The 21,518-nt window shown below is 36.4% G+C and overlaps 1 protein-coding gene across 4 annotated transcripts in view; it reads right to left on the bottom strand.

Annotated features, from left to right (window-relative positions):
• Window positions 1-527: 527 nt before the first annotated feature.
• The window catches only part of LOC128233429 (cyclin-dependent kinases regulatory subunit 1-like), a 48,962-nt gene continuing 27,971 nt past the window's right edge, over window positions 528-21,518 (bottom strand). For 2 of the 4 annotated variants that reach the window (XM_052947100.1, XM_052947098.1), the window contains 3 exons: window positions 3,804-3,885; window positions 3,289-3,416; window positions 528-2,250 (listed from right to left, as the gene is read on the bottom strand). In XM_052947100.1, the coding sequence (XP_052803060.1) occupies window positions 2,156-2,250; window positions 3,289-3,416; window positions 3,804-3,862 (282 nt within the window). In that variant the 5' untranslated portion in view covers window positions 3,863-3,885 and the 3' untranslated portion in view covers window positions 528-2,155. Of the gene's footprint in view, window positions 2,251-3,288; window positions 3,417-3,803; window positions 3,886-15,545; window positions 15,559-15,717; window positions 15,813-21,518 lie in introns of those variants that run through there. The other 2 variants (XM_052947099.1, XM_052947101.1) reach the window with 2 other exon arrangements.

Genomic DNA, 21,518 nt, shown 5'->3' with positions numbered 1-21,518 from the left:
TCAAACACTTGACCTTAAAGCTGCACTCTCACAGATTTACCGTTTTTACAACTTTTTTAATTTGTCTTGGAAAAAGCAAATTTTTGCGTAAATATCTGCAAACCAATGATCAGTTCGCAAATTTGCATATTTCTGGTCGAAAATCAATGTTTCATGGCTTAAACTGTTACTAACGGTTTAAGAAAAATGCATAAAACATTAATTTTGACCTTAAATATAAAGATCTGCAATCAAATATTTTGTCAGCAGTCTTATATCACTGTTTTCCATGGATTTTTGCAAAAATTGGCTTGTTCCAAGACAAAAAATAAAACAGTTGTCAAAACGTTCAATCTGTGAGAGTGCAGCTTTAAAGGTAGGAACTCAGGTCTTGTTTAAGTTATTTTAAATCTGTTCATACCAGAGAAAGTTACAGCCTAGACTCTAGCAGAACTTTAGCAGGACACACAGACTGATGGTGTGATTTTAATATGCCCACCTTTGGGGGCATAATGTGTCATTACATTGAATAACAAACCATGTTTTTCTTTTGACTTTTTATTCATAAATAAAACTACTAGTAAATAGGCTAACATTTAACATTTACACTTAACACTGAGTTACACATCAATAAATGACCAGCACAATTATTCAACATTTAAAACTGTGAACACAGACTAATCTAAAACAGGAGTAAAAATATTGAGGTTCCCATACAAGTCTTCCCAATCTGAAGCAACTGTTCAAAGAATATGTGAACTGTTTATTGAATGAAGTTTTTTTAAATGAAAAAATAGCATCACCTAAACATTAAGTCTCATACTATTTTGTACAAGTCTACTATCCAAACATAACATATTTTCCAGTGGCAATATAATCCAGCATGTCCTTCACAGAATTGCTCTTACTTTAAATTTGATATAGCTACAACTTCACTTGTGACACTTTTTTAAGCCCAGTTTGAATGTACGAAGCTTGTTGGTCCACAAACCTTCTTATCATTTAGATATATGTACATACTACATAGGTAACATAGCTTTAATAGTTTGAAAAGACACAATATAAACAAAAGTGGATGGATATAGAATAACAGGAAAGAAAGGAAGGAAAAAGTTTCAGAAAAGAACACAAGTGAGAACATAACAAAGGATATTGCAACTAAACACTAATTTTGTACATAACAGTTTCTGGTGCATATTGGTACAGATCTTTTATTGCCAGGGTATAGATGGCAAGTTATAACTTAGGCCAAAACAAAAGCTATTCCTCATTTATACCTCCCCCCAAAAATAGGGAAGGTAGCTTGTGCTATTTTTTATATATGAATACCATTGTCACACCAGCACCATGACGTTGAGATTAATATTTACTGGAAGGCTTTAAAAAATTATTTTACCCATATTTCCGAAACAAGAAGCTACCAAAAAGAGAAAAAATTGTTGAATGAAATTGTTTAAAAAAAAAGATCGCTGAAAAAGAAATTCTGGGAACTGGACCTTTTTAAGCATTTTTTTGCTATGCCAAGTTTACTTTCAACGGCTGTTGAAAACTGGTCATGTAATAATATATAAATAGACATAGCCACCAGTTCCCATACAAAAAGATTTTGCTAAGCAGTTCAAACTGAAATACAGTTAGTATGTCAAAGCTGGAAGTAATGACCAGCCAATACAATTTTGCACCTCACATTACTTGTATTCTTAGTAAAATCATCATATAAAACCATGGAACATAAGGTAACAGTATTTCATGGATGAATGTGAAATTATATCTGTAGAATAGAGATGATCCCTCTTCGAAATACTATTGTTCCAATGAAAGAAAACTAGCAAAATTGTGAAAAATAATAATAACCTTACTTATTTTAAACAATAATATACCAGATATAAGAAACTTGATATTTTTTAGATTGACATGACAGATTTAGTTTTACATTCTCCCATCATTTACTGTACAGTACAGTACACATGTATAAACAAGATCAAAGAATATCAACAACTGAACACATGGGTATTGCATGGGTATCAAGTGTTACTTCACACATGTAATCTTGAATAGTTACAGTAAGGTTAAAATAGATATCATAGCATTTTCTAGCACATTCCACCGTACAAGTGTCAAATGCACCCTACAACTTTGTCACAATAACACAGCAATGCCACTGGGGTCAGCTCAATCAATGCGCCGCCACTGTCCGCTGACCTTGACCTGGCACTGCGTTTGGGAGCCCTGTGTTGGGCACGGGTCGTCGAAACAGGAGCACATGTGGCTCTGAAATAAGATTCAAAGGAAAGGAATTTCTCCCATTCTTCATGATAAACAATAATAATAATAAGCTGATGACCATTTGCACGACAAAAACACTGACAACAGTCACACCAAGGTGCCTTTTTGAAGCCTCCATCAAAGCAAAACTCATTATAATATCAAATGAAATGAAAAAGAAGCAATATAAGTATTAAACTGACCTTTTGAGGTAATGCCTGAAAACACCTTGGTTTAGCAAAGTTTAATCATGTAGGATAATTAATACTTAAATAATTGTTTGCACTGGAGCAGCCATTAATCTACTATTTTTTAATGTCCCCCACAGAATTAAGAACAGTATCCGCTTCACCTTACATCAAAGGACAACAATGAAAATTAACAAACGGCATTTTAAACGGGCCAAAGGCACGGTCCTTGCTCACTGCATTTGCATTTGACGCATCTGCATATGAAATTAAAATCAAAATTTTAAAGACTTTTCAAGTTATGCAATGGACAAAAGAGAAGTATAAACATTAACAAAGGGCAATCACTAAAAAAACTGCTATGATTTCTTTGCAACGCACTTCTCCTAAGCAAGATCTGTATATGATTGCTTCCCCCACACACACCTACCATTAACTATATCCCCTTTGCCTTTTGGCAGGTGATAGAGAGGACATCTTTTTTAGAGTAACTGAGATAATGCACCAGTCAATTGTAACCACGCCCCCCCCCCCCCCCCCCAGGCCCAGGGGTATACCGGGGATAGCCGGGGAAAAGGGCCGTGTTTTTACTTTCCAGGTGCCCCCGCAGGGCCGGGTGACCGCAGTGGTTTTGTCATAGCCAAATTTAGCAGAGATTGGGCCTTATATAGAGCCTCTGGGGTGCAGGGGCATTTCGCCGGGGTTAAACCATCAGTTCATCCCCGCAGGGCGGGGATTTTACCTGGGGTTGGCTGGACCGAAAGTCAAAGTCCTGGCTATTCCCCGGACCTGGGGGGGCCGTGGTTACAATTGACTGGTGCATAATTTTTATAACACTACTAAGTTGTTTATATACCTGGGGCATGGACCATGTAGTGTATCCAGCCTGGTGACTGCTGGACCCCGATGTTCCTCCACTCAGTCTCTGACATCAGGTGAGTCTTGGGCACCTGCTTCGCAATGTCGGGCGGCAGAATCACATGCCTGAAATCATGTTACAAACATTAGTATGTTCTTGTACAGTAAAATTATAATGTACTTTTTTTACTTCAGCAGTTACTTGGCAACGTAAAGTGGTCGTATCAAATATCTACATGTTCCTTGTCAATTATTTAATATACAAACATTTGAAACACATAATTAAACCCTCAAGACATGAGGGATGGTTAAGGAACTGGCCTGGCAATGTCTATCCACTGTATAGAAATAAGAATCATATCCCATGCCATTTATTCACTATTATTATTTAGTTTTTTTCACTTCTTATAAACTAATGATGCTTTACCTTTAAACATTTGTCAAATCATGCCATGTAATCAACAAATATTTAGCCATGGAAACAAAGAATCAAATGTTCTTTCAAAAGATCACCTGTATTCATATTTCTCATCGTTATATTTCTCGGAGTATGTGATCTGGTCTGCAGGCATCTTAGCGGAGTTTTGACAGTCACCTTAAAAAAATAGGAGAAAAAAATAAATAATATATTATGAAATTACAGTGAAAAACAGGGGTTGCGTTCTGTGAATGTTGAGGAAAAACAATCCTGGTAAAGCAGGAATAATGGATTTAAATGTAACTCGGGGGCCTTTCATTTGAAAAAAAGATCATGTCTTAAAACCAATCAGATAAATTAAGTTAAAAGATTAGGTGGTGGTGATTCACATTTTCTTTATAAAAAAGAACCATGTAATATTGTTCATATCGTTAAATTTATCATTGTGTTTGTACAATTGTTTTGTGTTGTGATAGTGTTAGGATAAATCCTAAATGAGTAACATGATAAAATTCATGTCAACTATCATTGCATAAATCTTCTAGAGCTTGTACAATTTGGTTTTCATGATCCTGATCCAAAGCATGAAAAATGACCCAAATCCATTGAGGACCGGGTTGCAAATGGCAGAACTACCAACAGCGTTCATTAGAGGAACTGTTTGTCATTTAGTATAGTGGGAGACCTCTTGAACTTTGCCAAAACACTGTTAAGATCAAGAGACTTTGAAAAAACTACTTCATCTATAAATAGTGCCACAAGCATTACAGCCCATGGTGTGGCACAAAGCTTCTAATTTAAGCACAAAACCCCCCGAGGGCAGTGCATCTCACTGTTCTTAGATCAAAAGCAACAAGGACTGGTGCTCACTATGTTTGCTTCATTTTATCACCTGGATAGTCAAAAAGATCTGGATAGTCAAAAAGATCGAACATTTGGCATCCATAGAACCAATTAAAACAAAATATAGAGACAAATAACATCCCATGGACAAACTTGGTGTCTATGCTAATGGACTCATGCAACGTAATGCGTGGTCATAAATCTAGAGTCAAAACAAGGATCAGAGACATGAAGGCTCCTCACTTGTTGAACAGAGACGGTAAATCCTGTCACCATATGCACAATGCATCCAAAAGACTTTGTGCCCCATTCATGAACTATCTTGAACATAATTTTTTTATATGTTCAATGACATTCACAATGATTTGAAATACTCGCAATACTTGGTCATGAAAGAATTGTGTGAAATACTTGAAATACGTTATATAACGCCAGAGCGTTTTGTACCACAAAGATGGCTTTCAGCATATGAAAAAACCCTGAGTACAGTCATCATGTGGAATGCCTATGTTATGTTTAACTGGGCCTTTCTCAGAAGGGAAGACAAGGCAATATACATCGAGTGTCTGACTGAAATTTAACATGTAGGCATGTGAGGCATTGAAGGAAAATCAAGGGGGAAAGAACTTCAGAAAAGCCTTAGCTTCGAGAAGCTAGCAGAGGATGGGGGAAAAAAATATGCAGTTGAGCTATTATATAGAAATATGTATGCACAATCCAGTGCACTAATACTATGATCCATCAAGTGCATGAAGGCCAATATGACACACTGAGAGAGTTTCTGGCATGTTCTATGAAGGCAGAAATGATAGCGCCACTTGGACCAAAATCATTAAAAAAGATGAATCTGGAGTTGTTTGATGGACAATACTTAAACTAGACAGAAGTGTATATTGGAGCAGAAACCCGAAAATTTATGAAGGGAAGTGAAAAAGGAATGTAAGTGAAAACCTTTGTAGCACAGGCATCATCTGGATATGCTAAATGTGCAAGACAAATGCTGAAAACTCTGCGAATTGCCAATGGTTTGCTTAAAGCAGTAGCTTGCATTGATCATTGTTCATAGTGAACTAAACTATCCAATGGAAAGGCTACCCTCTGTGACAGAAAAAGACATGATGAAGTGGTAGGCTAGCATTGAAAAGTGCAAGAAATACCCTGTTCTTACCAAGATAGCATTTGCTGCATTGTTCATATTCCATGACCCAATGGTGGGATCCACATTCAATGAGATGGGTGATATAATTCACAGTAAATCTACTAGCACACAGATTGAACCATACAGTACATATTAAACAGTGAAATATGCCCTGAAACAACTGCGCTGAAATTGTTTGACAAAAAGGATCCTAGGTATGCTCCTGTTGACCACAACTGTTTCAGTGCATAATAAGTCCTTGTATATTTATTAGGTTGTTGTTTTGATGTACATGTATATATATATATACTTTTCTTATAGGATTTTCTAAACAAAGAAATGGATTATGATGAGAAACAGTGACACATTTAATAGTCACAGGTATAGCTGTTTATTACCACAATTTGATTCAAGGCAAATGCGAGCCTTTGAAATAGCAATCCCCAGGGAAATGGCCTGTTGAATAGGCTGAAAAACCTGACATCGTCAGGCAGCTTTTTTTCTGGCCAAGGTCTTTCAAATCATCGCAGACCTCAGCCGAGCGTTTCAGGCCAATGACTGCCACATCAGGGAAGCCTGCCAAATGGTTGACAGTGCACTGATTGCGGAATGGCGGCAACTGGCTCCAAAAAAGCAACCCTCATGATAGGAGATTGTGCAATTGAAAACACTGAATTGAGCGACAAATTCACATCCTCTGGCGTTTAGCATCTGAACACTTTGAAAGAAAAGAAAGGGTCAATTTTCGCGACTTAAACCAATAGCCTTTTTCGACCTCACCTACGCCGACGCCACTGCATCTTATGGATACGACGAAATAGAGTCTCTATCGACCCACTACAGCATGCCTGTCAATGGTCTGCTCAATGAACGGAACAGCTTCCTGGAAGAAGTAAGGACAGCCGGGCCGCAGCCTTCCGCAACTGACTGCCTTATTTTTCGGAAAATGTGATTCCCGCTATTGGCCAGGCTGATTTTTGCAGCAGCTGTCACACCACTCAGCACTGCTGAAGTGGAAAGGGTCTTCAGCCAACTGAAGCAAGACCAATCATTGATGCTCACTGGATGACAACACCGTCAAAAGGCTCATGATTAAACTGAACATGTCAAACATCGCTGACTTTCAACGATTATGGAGCGTTCAATAGCAGTTTTTTCACGAAAAAAACAGCCCTCTCATCAGCGTGTTAAAAATAAGTAACATTGATCATTGTGAAATGAACTTGCCTGATAATGGCAAAATTGAGCAAACAATAAGCATTGTGTTATTGTAACTTATTTTTATATTGTTACATGTTCAATTGATATTTGCAGTTATTTTATGTTATCGAAGAGGTGTTTATATGATGAATTAATATATAAACAACAATGTACACTGCATGATAGTTATATAATTATGGATATATATAGAATTGTTATAATTTCTTCCAATTTTGATACTCATACTTTTTTTTTTATTTGTTGATCATAAATGTTCATGCGTCATGTAAATCAAGAGTTGTTTTTTCCTGACTGCACAAGATCATATTTATTTATAACAAAATCACATTCAACAGTTCAACATGATTAAAACAGTTTAAGCCTGGAATTGATGGAAATTTTATAAATGGTATTTAGGATATATATCATAAAAAACATTCTTGGGGAGATCCCCTGCACCTTCCCCAGAGGCTCAAATTAATTGCCCTTTTCCATTTCAAAAGAAGCAGATCTAAATAAGTGGAATGAAGAACAAACATGCCTTCAATTTTGCTTAACATTTTGCAGAAACATGGAACTGAGGTCATGCTTTCGTTACCAGAATTGAAGACAATAAAACAAGAACAAATATTTATGCCAAGTTTGTTGCTAGTAAGCAGAAAAGTGAAACTATGACAGATGGTAGACCATGGCTATACTGGGCAATGGAAAAGAGACAGATACTGGTGTTCTTGATGTAATGTATTGCAGACTGTGCCAAAAACAGTCAAAATGGAACTTGGAATACCAGTGGGTGCACAAGTCAACACTTCAGCTTGACAAGATTGTTAGTCATGAGAACTCGGAGATGCATAGGTCTGCATTACCAGTTGAAATGGAGGTCCAGCTAAACATTAGCGACGCCTTCCAGCAAAAAAATGCCATTGAATGGGCGAATATGAGTTTTGACGTGTGCAACAAAGATCTTGCATTTCTTGTAAGCCACAACCTTCCCTACACCACTTTGCATTAAGACTTTTTGCTACAAATGAACTACAATGCCCATACCTGCAACACCTAAAACAAGGAAAAAACGCAACATACAAAAGTCCCACAATAGAGATGAATTCATGGAGTCCATGGCTACCGACATCATGGAGACAGTGAAGCAACGAGTAAAAGACAGTCTCAGATATGCCATAATGAGTGATGAAACAACTGATGTATCCAATAATAAACTCATTGCCTTCTGTGTGAAGTACATCAACACTGAAAATGGAGACACCTGTATAGATTTCTTAAAAGATGTGAAAATAACCGCAGAAAGGCTGAACGAGACTGAGAAAGTGGTAGAAGAGCTTGGATTAAACAATTTTGTTCGGTATGCCTCAGACGGATGCCAGACCATGATCGGCAAGAAGACAGGTGTTGCAACAAGGTTGAAAGCAATTAACCTGGCCTCGTTACTGTCCATTGCCATAACCATCGACACCAAGGACAGTCATGAGAGGTTCTCCTAAACCATATCTTTAAGTATTACCAATACTCTGCTAATAAAACTGCCTGCCTACAGAAGATACAGACTATGTTAGAAGACAGGAGTCATCTTTGAGGGCTATTCGGGCGATAACTTTGCTCTGTGTTAATTGACTTCTCTGTTGCAATATGTATTTTGTTTTGTTTCACATAGTATCACATGGAATGAGTTAAAAAGTAAAGGCGGCGTAGCTTATCACTCCTGAAAAGAAATCAACATGTTCTAAGCATCCACTGCATCGCACAGAGACCGGCACTGTCTAGTGGACAGGCAGCAGACAAGGTGCAATACTTAGTTTAATACCAGGGCATGATTAACACCATCTTCAAATATTACAACTATTCATCCAAACATCAGTCTAGGCTAAGGAAAATTCAGGAAGTTTATGTCATGGTTGAAAGGAAATTCAAGCAGACAATTCATACAAGCTGGCTCTCTTTAAAGGAGCTGTTGATACTGTCATCATCAACTGGCTTGCTGAAACATGCCAACTACAAGTTCTTGGCAACATCTTACATGCTTCAGGGTGCTGTCGAAGTTGTGTTTGATCTTCCAGATGACAGATGTCAACCTGACCCAGCAGACCTTCACTCTGGAAGCCACTCTGCGGTCCCTGCAAGATATGACAAAAAACCCTGGACCCTACCTATAGGACTTCTTGGCCAGCCTACCTGATGGGCACCAGAATGGGTTTGATTTGAGATAATGGCCCATTCCTCTGTTCCAATAAGGAAATAGAGGCCAAATTCATCGATGCGCATTCCATTTAGTTTACCATAGCATTTGATCAAAGTAAATAAATGTAATAATTATTAAAACTAAAATTTTAATGAAAAAACAATACTTGACCATAAAATCATAAGAAATTATACGGTGATTATGAAACAGTAATAATAATGATATTGAACAAAAATATGTTTCTTCAAAATTGATGAATATGATATGACGTTTGATGAAATGAAAAAGGATTTGAAACACAAGTCAAATTAAATATTTTCAATGTTTAATGGCTTTGGGCACTTGTATGCCCACTTTTACTAATGAATTCTGAACTCGATGAAAACAGATTACGCTTGAAGAGAAAATGCCCTATTATCACTGTAGACGATTATTTTATCATTTAACAGATTAATGATGAAATTGAAAGACCAATTTACTTCAGAAAATATATTCAAATTTTAGTGAAAAAAAGTCTAAAAAATATATATGAATCAAAAACATAAAATCAGGGCTCATCCTACCAGGCGACTTAGGCGATTAACTTCGCTATTTTCTAAGATCAAAGCGAAGTCAACTTCGCCGACTTATTCAAAGATCAAAAAAGTCGATATCGCTAAGAACTAACGCTTGTCAAAACAGAGCGACTCCGCCTTCCGCCTGTCAGTTCAGTTGACAAACAGCCAATCGTGTTAAACCTAGTAAATATGCTCCATTGACTTTGGCCAATGAGAACGTTTGTTATATTCAATCGAGGCACGTGTTTGCACCATTGACTGTGTGTACATGCGCTACGTCATCGATGTAATAAAATTGTAAGGGATTAATATTTACACTTGCCGATGTTTGTAAATGTCAATTTGTGCCAATTAGGATTTATACTTTATGACGGTTTAAATGATGTGCACTGATGACAAATGAACTTAATTGGGTGTGATTACTGCGAAGTTAGCGAGAAGGGCAAGTGCGAATCACAGTTCCAGGTTTGTTGTTTTTTATTTCAGAAATGCTTCCATTATTTTTTCTTCGAACGGTTCACATCAATATTCTATATGAGATATTTTGCATTCTGTTTCATAGTAATCATGCTTTCTACGTGGCTTCTGCGGGATTCCCCAGGCCTGAAACGTAAAGCTGACGATGTTGATAGTGATGACATGATCGACAGTTCAAATAAGAAATCATTCAAAAAGTTAAATTATCAAAATAATTTCAGTTGGGTCAGACAAGATGCAGATAAAAAATGGCACTGCGAAGTTTATAGATGTGCTAAGTTGGACAACGCCTACGTCCTTGGACATGACCAACCAGCAAAAACAACCAATCATCAGAGACATGGCTTGTGTAAGTATTTATTAAAACAATAGAAGCATTGCTTAGTCCGCAGATAAATCAATTCAAAGTGGTATTAATTTTAACTTTTTAAGGTGTCTGGTTTTATATATTTTAAAACATGTTGTAATTTATGCCCAAATTATTTTAAAACTGAAAATGATGAGATACTGTGAAATATTTTTAAAGAAATATGTGTATTTTCAGCAAAATATTTTTCAGCAAATCAGCACAAGGCCGCCTTGGAGAGACAGTTCTGCGTTCCCTTGAACCCATGAGGAAAATCGTACTGGCCAAACTGTCCAAGGATGACGAGCTTGACCCCAAGCTCTTTAAGACTGCCTACCACCTGGCTAAGCGAGAGCTCCCCGAGGAGGAATTTCAGTACCACCTCCAGCTTGCCGGGGCCATAGGTGCTGATCTTGGCCATCTCATGAATGGGCCCTCACCCTCTTACACATCAAACAAGAGTGTAACTGAGTTACAAGATGCCATCATGTATCATGTATTTAAATTCTGATATATATGTATGTGTGCATGATAGGTTAACCGTTTGCATGTAATAAAATGTTTGAAACTTGACTTTTTTTTAAAGGTATATACAAATTAATTCCAACTAAAAACAACCAGTATGACTATTTTAAAAACAATTTGAACACCATTTTTAATGCATAGAAAAGTTGTCCAGGACACACCAGAACCCACCACTTGACATTTAAAATCTCAAAATTTTCCGACCTACAGGAGGGGGAACCCCCCTCCCGCAACCTCCCCCGTTCTCACTTCTCCCTAAAATTTATGTCTAGGATGAGCCCTGCAAAATACCATCTTTTGTTATTATAAGCATGCACATGCTTATATTTTAAAATACGTTAATCATATGTATGCCCGTAATTTGTTGTCACAATTAACTCATACCGAGACAACAAATGTCAAAGTTGTCAAAACTGCCAATCCGGACAAAATGAACTTTCAAAGGAAGTGTCTGTTGAAGAGGCCATCATTAAGTTCAATGGAAGACTTGCTTTCAAGCAATATATGCCGGCAAAGCCTATAAAGAGCGGCATGAAAAGCTTGATGTAATGTGACTCTCAGACAGCCTACTGTGCAAAATTTGAAGTTTACCTTGGATGCCAGAACAATGTCAGTGAACAAGGTCTTGGATTTAATGTCTCACGGCTTACTGATTATTTACAATGCTCCTTCTGCTGGATATTTTTTAACAATTTTTCACTGGTCTGCCACTCCTTCAGCACCTCCTGGCAAATGGACTTTATGCCTGTGGTACAGTGAGAATGAATAGGGAGGGATTTCCAGTCAACCTCAAACGGAAGGGAGTTGTGAAAAAAGGTGGAGATTTAAAGGTGATGCAGAAGGGGGACTCCAACATGGTAGCCTCTGTGTGTAAGGACAAGAAGCAAGTTTTCCATCTCTCCAACCTCAGCGACCCTGCAGATGTGAGAGAGTGTACCCGAAACACCAGGGATGATGTACTGGCTCTTGCCCAACAACACAGTGTGTTCGTGTATAACAAATTTATGGGCGGTGTTGACCGGCTTGACCAGCACCGGGCCAAATACAATGTTGGGCGATCCTCGAAGAAGTGGTGGCGGTACCTCTTCTGGTTCATGATGAACTGTAGTATTGTGATTGCTTTTATAATATACAAGCAGACCTATACAAGACGAACCAAGATGAGGTACACACACAAGGACTTTAGGGAGGAACTGATAACAGATTGCTGGTTACCGGAATAGGAAACGTAACACTATGAAGGGCAACCATTCGCATGAACGCCTGGAGGACAATCGAAGGATATGTAAGTTGCACAAGAAAAGAACTGGGGACTGTCACGAAACCGTCTATGGCTGTGTGACTTGCAATGTGCACCTGTGCAGAGACTATTTGTTGTACATCACACTCGCTTGGGACTTCAAGCAGCTTAGAATTTGTTTCTGTATATGTTGCTGTTTTTGTTTTGATATTGTTTATGACTGTATATAAATTTGCATTTTTGTTTTTATTTCTAGTTTATTTCATCATGTATATATTTCCTCAGTCATGTTTATTCACAGTTTTATTGCACCAAAATCATAAAATCATGTTCACAACTTATCTTGTGTTGTTGTCTTTTGTTAATATAATTCAGGAAATTATCCAATTTTGATTTGATATAAGGACTCGGATGACCTTGTGTTTAGAAAATGATTATTATTACCCGTCTTATACCCGAGAAATAATATCATCTAACTTGAACTCTTTTTATCTAAATAATGTGTAACAAACACTATACTAAAATAATAATACCCGAGAAATAACATCTTCTAAATTAGCATTTATATTGAACTCTATTTATCAAAGCCCCCCAAAAAAAAAACCTGTGTTTCTGGTAACCCGACCGACCCCACTTTTTCCTTGCCGACCCTAATCTTTTTTTTAGACATAAAAGTTGCTTTGTATAAGTATTGTATGGTTTTAAAAATATACATCGCCATTTTCCCCCCAAATTTTTTTGTCACTGTCAACAAACATGGTGGCCGATCGCGGCGAATTTGACACGCGACCCAAAACTTTTTTTTCTCAGATTTTTTTTTGCCCGCTTCTTATGCCCCCTATTGTTTTATACCCGTATCAACTCTGGCAGACTTTTCAGCAATACATGCCTTATAAACCAACTAAACGTGGAGTGAAAGTGTGGATGCTGCGTCACAGCAGAAGTGCCTATTTATGGAACTTTCACTTGTACCTAATTGGCTGCAAGGACAGGACACATCATGGCCACAGTCATGATGTGGTTATGAACTTAACACAGGAAGTGCAAAATACTAAACTACATATATATATTGACTATTTCTTTACAGGATTACCACTGTTAAAAAGCTTGTTAGCAAACAGATTAGATGGTTATGGGACAGTGAATAGCATTGGATTCCCAAAGGTCTCAAGAAGCCAAGGGATGTTCGGCAGAGGGGGTAGTTCAAGATCCTCCAGAAGGATGCTTTGGTGTCAACAGTGAGGAAGGACAAACGCCTTGTTCACCACCTTTCCACCTTGAGCCAGCCTGCCAGGAAACGTGTTTTAGGCAAGCACCTAGAGCTGAGATAGCCACATACTGTTAATGCATATAATAAGTTTATCGGCGGAGTGGATCTACATGACCAGTTCCGAGCAAAATACAACATTGGATGTTGTGGCGATATATATTTTGGTTCATCTTGAACTGTTGCATTGTCAACGCTGGACTTTGTATCAGGAAGCAGCTACAAGGCATAGGAAAAAGCGCCAGTTAACGAACCTTCAGAGGAGCTTCTGATGGACTTGATTGGTGGATTCTCTAAGAAGCACCATGCTGTTATTGATCAGTTGCAACCCCCTCGTATGGCTGATGGGAATCAGGCATTACATGTAAATGTCCGTTTGCCTGGAGGAAAGGCCACTTGCAAATACCAGAGTCGTTTTTTGAAGACAAGTAACATTCCTAGAGTTGTGTAGAGGGTCATAAACTGCAAGATGGCTTATCAGTTATTGGAAATTGCCCAGAATTCCAAGGTATCATATCTAACTGGGCGTCAGAATGAAATGGGTTAATTAAGAACACCTTCAGATGTAATTCATTCTAAAGGTCATGTAGAAAATAATTCCTTCATGGACACATGTGAAATTTTTAGTAAATTCCAGGTTTGGTTTAGACAAGATTCTGCTCGACAGAAGATTTAAAAAAAACAAAGACCAAAAAGTAAAAATATTCCTTTGCCAGCGAATGTGGATGTTGGGATTGCGGGAATGGAAAAAGTCCAAAATCATACTAATTCAAGGACAGCAGTAAAGTTGTCAATGCTTTACAAGAGAGGGGAGATTTGTGTTCTAGAAAAAAGCAATGACTCATACATGTACTGTGTTTTAAACCCTAAGCCAGATCGAAAATACACTGTAGTTATTCAGTATCCAGCAAATCAGGGACAAGAAAATCTGGCTTAAGAAGACATGACAGTAAATTTGCGAAATATGTTCAATCATATGACTAACTTAGTCTAAAATAATAGACGTCTTATACAGGTTTTTATAAATATTAAAATTGTTCTGAGTATTTTATGTTTGAAATAGATAATATAGGTTTAAAATATTATTTTATCATTTAAGTGCACAGCTCTTTTGCACATAACAAGCAAACGATAAGTATCACACATGCACACCCAAATACTTGCAGTGAGCACGAGTTTTCGACAGAATATAAAACAGAATACATTATTTATTTAGACATTTCGTCTTGGAAGCCATACTTTAATAACATATGGTGGATAGTTATTCAAAATATGAAAACGCCAACATAATACCAAATTACGTGGGAATAAAATACGTTTTTAAGTGTTTAAAATCTAGAAAAAAATTGTAGATTGAATAGTTTAAAAATATCGTTCAATACATAATGATTTGGTCAAACCATCAGAACAAATTCACATAAAGTGGACAGTTTGAAAATTTATTTGTCAGATTCTTAGCTACTAACGGTTGAGATGTTCCATGCAACAACTTACAACTTTAAGAATAAGATGATCATTGACAGTTTCAAAAGTCCAGATCCATACCATTACGCGAGGGTCCTGGTTGCTACTGTGGCTTTTGGTATGGGCATATCAGTCCCAGATATCATCTTTGTGGTACACTGGGGTGCCCCGTGAAATGCCATTTCATACTGGCAAGAGGTTGGAAAGGTCGGGAAGCTTTGTCAAAATGCCATAGCACTCATGAAAACGAAGACTTAAGAACATGTCTGCAAATATGTTAATGAAGATGTTTGTATCCGCATTATATCTGCATTGAGACTACTAGTAGATGGGATGGACCAAAAAGACATTCTTTTCTGTGATTAATGTTTTTGTGAAGCTTGAATGTGTTGCTCCGTTTGTCTGAAAGCGTGCACATGCGCTTTCTTGAGAAACTTACGACTGCTTTAGTGCTAAAATATTAACCAAGCAGTACTGGATACCTATGTTGCTCAAAATGAGGGTGGTCATTATTGTAGAGCTACACAAAGAAATATTCCGATTTTATATTGTTTTACATAAAAACATCGTATATTTGTTTTCCTACCAAATGAGGAGCAAGTCATCAGAATTTGATTCGCGAAAATATATTACATATATTCAAGTGGTGTTTCCGATTCTAAAATAGGGGGTTGATGAAAACAAGTACTGCAAATTTATAACAGATAATGATACTTTGGCAGTACGTACAGAAATGCGTTTAGTCATGAATACTTTACCTTTGAACACTAATATTATTAAACTGACAAACGCGCGTTGTTTTCAAAACAATGTCCTCGTAATTATATCGCGTTGTGAAAAACGCACTAATAGGGTAATCCCTACCATTATTACTCTTTAGTAAAAAATATGATTTTATGATTTATCTTGATACTAGACGAGGAGTTCTGATTGAGGTACAAGATGACAGAGATAATCAATAAATCTCCCCAAATTGCTAACCAGCATTCGACGACTGCACTGTTTCCGGCAGTTAATCTAGCATATGAACAATGATTTCTCCAGAACTTTGCGGGCGTCAGAAAGCGGATTCAGTCACTGTATCCAACAATGAATTATGTATGATCAAGTGCCGTAATATTAAAATCTGGTTTATAGGTCCGTCGTATTATTTAATTATTCAAGGTTTTTCCAAAGGTATTGAAAAGAGTATTTTCAGTACATGTTATAAAAAACACATTTGTACATCGCAGTGATTAGCGAAGTCATTGTCGAGATTGGTTCTGTTCAATATGTTCAACGCGCATGTATGATTGAATTACGGACATTACGGACCTAAAATAGCTTGTGTTTTAGTACATCTTGTCTCGCCGTAACCGAACGATGTTAGACGTGAAGCTGCAAAACTTTTGGCGACGCTTCAGTCCGAATATGTTTTTTTTTTGTATCCGCAAAAGCATTTTGAGCCGACAGTAGACGGGATGGTCGAAAAAGACAACGCCGTGTGTTTCAAGCTTTCATGTTTTTGTGAAGCGTGTATGTGTAGCTACAATAATGAGCGATCAGGGATACATTATTTTGACATTTGATGTGTATCCATGTAACGCTACAACTCGCTACATGGGCGAAAGAATATATAATAATATTATGCATCGATGTTGAATAATAATGATATAATTGTTACAAATGTACTTGACAGTGATCTTAACTATCCTTAGTTAATTTGATAAAAGACGCACATTCTTAATAAAATTGTGAATACATTTGCATTTTGAGTCTTGTTAGGTAATAGTAGGATATAGACCGGAAAGAGCACTATATGACTTTGTATTTGTACTAGAGTATTGATATTTTCCAGATATTGCAAGGGCCGATGTTTCGATAATATTTGTCACACGGAGGCATTGATATGATTCCAAAAAAGACCTAGCTTGTTGGCATGTGACGATATTTTTTTATATAGATAACAATACAATGACGGAAATGCACAATCCTCTTTTGTAGTCACGTCATTATATCTTATAAATCTTTTATAGGCGAGTATCCAAAAACGTTATCCCCTCTTTTCTATGTTGTTTTCTTCAAAACCTGGAACCACCACATACTGTAGTGTGTTTCAGTCACGGAGACGCGAGCTATTGTACGGACTAGGTTATAGCGAGGCAGCGTTAAGGACAAGAAACCATGTACTGCAACGGTGAATGAGAAGGGGTATCTATAATATAAGTGCTAATATAACAAAGAGTTCATGGACGACATATTCCTGATAGAGGATATTAGCCACGACGACCAGTGGCACCTGATGTTTACTACACGTGACCAACGTGTGCACGGCGCTGGTACTTGGATGGGACATGGGAAATAGCTCTTTCAGAAGTTATTTGGCGTTCATGAGTCCATGAGGTCCGGACAAAAAAGAGAGCTATTCGTACCGATGACAAGAAGGCGTAAAATATAGAGATATGAGTTCATTTTAAATCAAATAGGATAAATGGCGTCGACATCATCAATAACGATTTGTACACTACATAACTTGATTATATATGCAATTAAATGACTGATCATTCGAAACCAAACATATGTATGAGATGCATGGTGGAAGTTAGTACGCTTGGTGGTATGTGGTTATTAGTTTTAATAAATGCGTTATTAATTTATTACAATAACACTTCTGCAGTTAACAAGCTGCAAAACCTATGAACTTCTTTTGTCGACGTGGAAATAAACGCTTTAGCCTTTCTTAAGTCAATTGGGACGATGTTTCGATCCATTTAAAAATGCGCAACGGAGTATAAAAATACATCATAATTATCACAAAACAAATATGAAATTGAAGTAATAAAACAACGCGTAATTATTACCTGTTATATACAGAAGCTATATATTAGATTATTTGTTTTAAAAATAGAAAATAAGCTCTCAGCTTTTCAGCGTTCCAAGCTTAATTATGTGTTTAGGTTTTTTCATAATTGAACTCGGAAGTAGGTTCTCGTCACAATCAGGGATCAGTATGAAATATTATCTGTCATGATTTATTGAAAAAAAAACCACCCAAGGATTGATATTTCAATTTTTACACGTTTATCGGGCAGTTGTTTAGACACATATATACTAGTCGTATGTTACGAGGATGTATATGGTAATTAGCGTCTTGCAACAGAACAGAATATCGTATACAAACGGTCCTGCTTAAAGCCGATTACTTAGTTAACTTACTTAGATGCTCGTAATGAACTGCATCTAATGACAATCTATGGACCAGTAAATGACATGTGCATATTTCTTGAGAAAGTGTGAGAAAATGTATTAATGCAGTCGCTAGAATAAAATATATGAATAAATGCATACTTAGCACGTTTTGATAAATATATATCCTACTAGTCTTGCCCCTGATGCGTGTTACCCTACGACCCTACGATCTTTAAAAAACAATCCCGAAGAAAAATGACTTCCATCCGTACATATACTGTGGTCATTTGTTTTGAGCATTGGAAACAAACACAACCGGTATTACTTAGGTATACCAAATACTACTTTAGAAATTATGCAGTATAAACAAGTAACATGCTCATAGCCAAGATCGACTTACATTTTAGAATCTTCAGGAAGCTCCACAAATGCCAGGTCAAAAGACCAGTTTTTACTTTACAGTATTGGAAGCCAATATAGTAACTTTTCGCTTGTCATTTGTGTATCAATTGCCTTGATTGGTGAATCAGTTTTATTTGACATATTCATAGGTTAACACATGGCCAATTAACACAACGTGTCAAGAGACCGGATATTGTTTCTCGTTGACTGACACACACAATTGTTTAGTGTCATTTTGGTTGTGGACCAGTGCCACATAGTGTTATGCAACGTGGGCGTCAAAGTTGATGTACACCAAAATATAGTATTGGCATTAAATTATATCAAAGCACAGACACACGTGTACATGAATTCCTGTCACATTTTCACTGATTAAAGTGACATTATTTAAATAGATTACAATGGTGGGTTTTCAAAATGACTGTTGTTAATCATAACAATAGTATTTAATACCGTATTTATGCTATCTTTCAGCTTTCACCAAACAGTTTATATTTTTGCGCTTTCTACTTTCAAATACACGGTTACACTTGTATGAGTTGATTCACTTTTATATTGCACAATTTATACTATACAATATACTGGATACATACTACTCAATCTAACTTCCGTTAAAACAACCACTCAAATTTAATTTTTGTTCTATCAATTCGTTTTATATAAACATTCTAGATTTTAATTGAAAAATAGGTCAATGCTACTGACTAACAATCATTTATCTTTTTGTTCACATCTTATTGTTATGCTTCTCGTTAAATTTTACCTGTTTGCTCGTAAACTGTTTGTATGCTTAAAGTTGTTGTTGTTGTTGTTTGAACAGGCCTATGTATCGTTGTTACTTTATTTTTTCAAGCAAAATAACAAATATTTCGTTTTTGTATTAAATGAGAAAACATTGATAATTAGTTTTCTGAATGTTCCACCATACAGGTATACATCAACGTACATACCATCTCGTGTTGCTGCTTTACGGGCGACTTGAAGCACAAGTTCCCAACGTTTTAGTAGAACGACACTTCCTACCAGATATATGTTTTATGTTTATGTTCAATTAATTGTAACGGTTTGTTTTAAGCTAGTTAGATTCTACTTAATTCAAAATATATTCCCTTTTTCATTGTTTACGTCACGAACTTATGTTTTTTTTTTGCTTTACAAATAACGAAATTAAACTAATGTAAAGTTTAACGCCATATACACATGGCACGAGGATATCGCATTACTTAATAAAGAATTGTTATGGTGTCTTTTTTATACTTAATTCCGTGTTTGAAGTATGTTGTCGGCATGTATAATTATCTGCCGTGAAGTGAATTCTCTTTCATTATGCCGACGAGTAGTATGTGTCATCTCAAATGGTCGTTTAAATGTTCCCACCTTTTCATGTGTGAAAATAATATGGCGTCATACTTGTGAAGATTTTCACTTTTCAAAGAGTGTGAAAGCGAATTGTCGCAGACAGAACTGAGTCGTTGTCTTTCGTTGATTACAATTGTGCACATATTGTAGTCTAACAAAACACTTTTGAAAGTAAGCTGAGCAATAGCTAGGTTTTCTGAAATCATGAATCATAAAATGTTTAAGACAAATGCAGATCATTTGCATAAAAAACATTATATACTGAAAATATTTAAAATAGATATATTTTGTTAACATGCTTACTTAAGTAAAATTTTAATTGTCCCGGCAAACGCACTGAGGCATATAACTTGTGTATACAAACCTTTACCGACCCTATTATTGAAAGAGGAGGTTTACTCCGTTAACTTTGCTGAATAGAATTCGTTTTCAATTTCAAACTTAAATTATATAGTTTATATACTCCCAAGGAAATGCTATATCTACTGTATATATTAGTGTAGACAGAGCCTTAACTATAATATGGAGTTATAATTTTCTCTTTGTTAATTTATAATTATGTTTTAAAATCCCAAATAATGTCTGTGATATAATTATAAACACATTTTAATATTAAATTTTAGACTGATAGATTCTGTAGTTTTTGTTTTATAGTTCTGTAGCCCAAAGAACACACGCAACGATCACAGAATGAACATACATTTGTTTAAACAACCGCATCTTTTAATTTATGTATAGAATGTCAAACATTTAAAAACACATCGTTGAATGTGACTGGCCATTGATGCTGTTGAATTCGGATCGAAGTTGTAACCTATATTGTACCAATATGGAACTCGTTTGTCCAGATATCCTATGTACAATGTGGAACTTATGTCACGTTTGTCCAGATTACATATTTACAAATGTGAAACTTGTATCATGTTTGTACAGATAACCTATGTACAATGTGAAACTTATATCACGTTTTTCCTGATAACCTATGTACAATGTGAAACGTGTATCACGTTTGTCCTGATAACCATGTACTTATTTGAAACTTATATCATGTTTGTCCAGATTATCTATGTACCATTGTGGAACTTGTATCACGTTTGTCCAGATAATCTATGTGTCAATGTGAAATATGTCACGTTTGTCCAGATTACCTATGTACCAATGTGGAACTTATATCACGTTTGTTCAGATTACCTATGCACCAATGTGAAACTTGTATCACGTTTGTCCAGATAACCTATGTACAATGTTCAACTTATATCACGTTTGTCCAGGTAACCATTGTACCAATGTGAAACCTATATCACGTTTGTCCAGGTAACCTATGTACAATGTGAAACCTATATCACGTTTGTCCAGGTAACCTATGTGTCTCGGCCAATCCCTGCTTAACACTATAACTATAATATTTTTTTTTATAGTTTTCGCGCATCCGGTATTGGTTGCTTGTCTATTCAGTATTCGTTGTTCAGATGTAAATCTTATTTTCTTTTGCATCTGAAGGGTTTCAAAACTGATCTTTTTGTCTAAAACAAGTTTTTGTTTCTCCATTTCTACTATGATTTTAGCACCTTTAGTCATTTATGTTTTTGAAGTTTAAGCAAAGTGCTTAGATAAGTTTAGATAGGGTTAA

The sequence above is a fragment of the Mya arenaria genome, chromosome 5 (genome assembly GCF_026914265.1).
Source record: "Mya arenaria isolate MELC-2E11 chromosome 5, ASM2691426v1".
NCBI classification, from domain to species: Eukaryota; Metazoa; Mollusca; class Bivalvia; order Myida; family Myidae; genus Mya; species Mya arenaria.
This window is presented reverse-complemented; position numbering and strand designations above follow the sequence as displayed.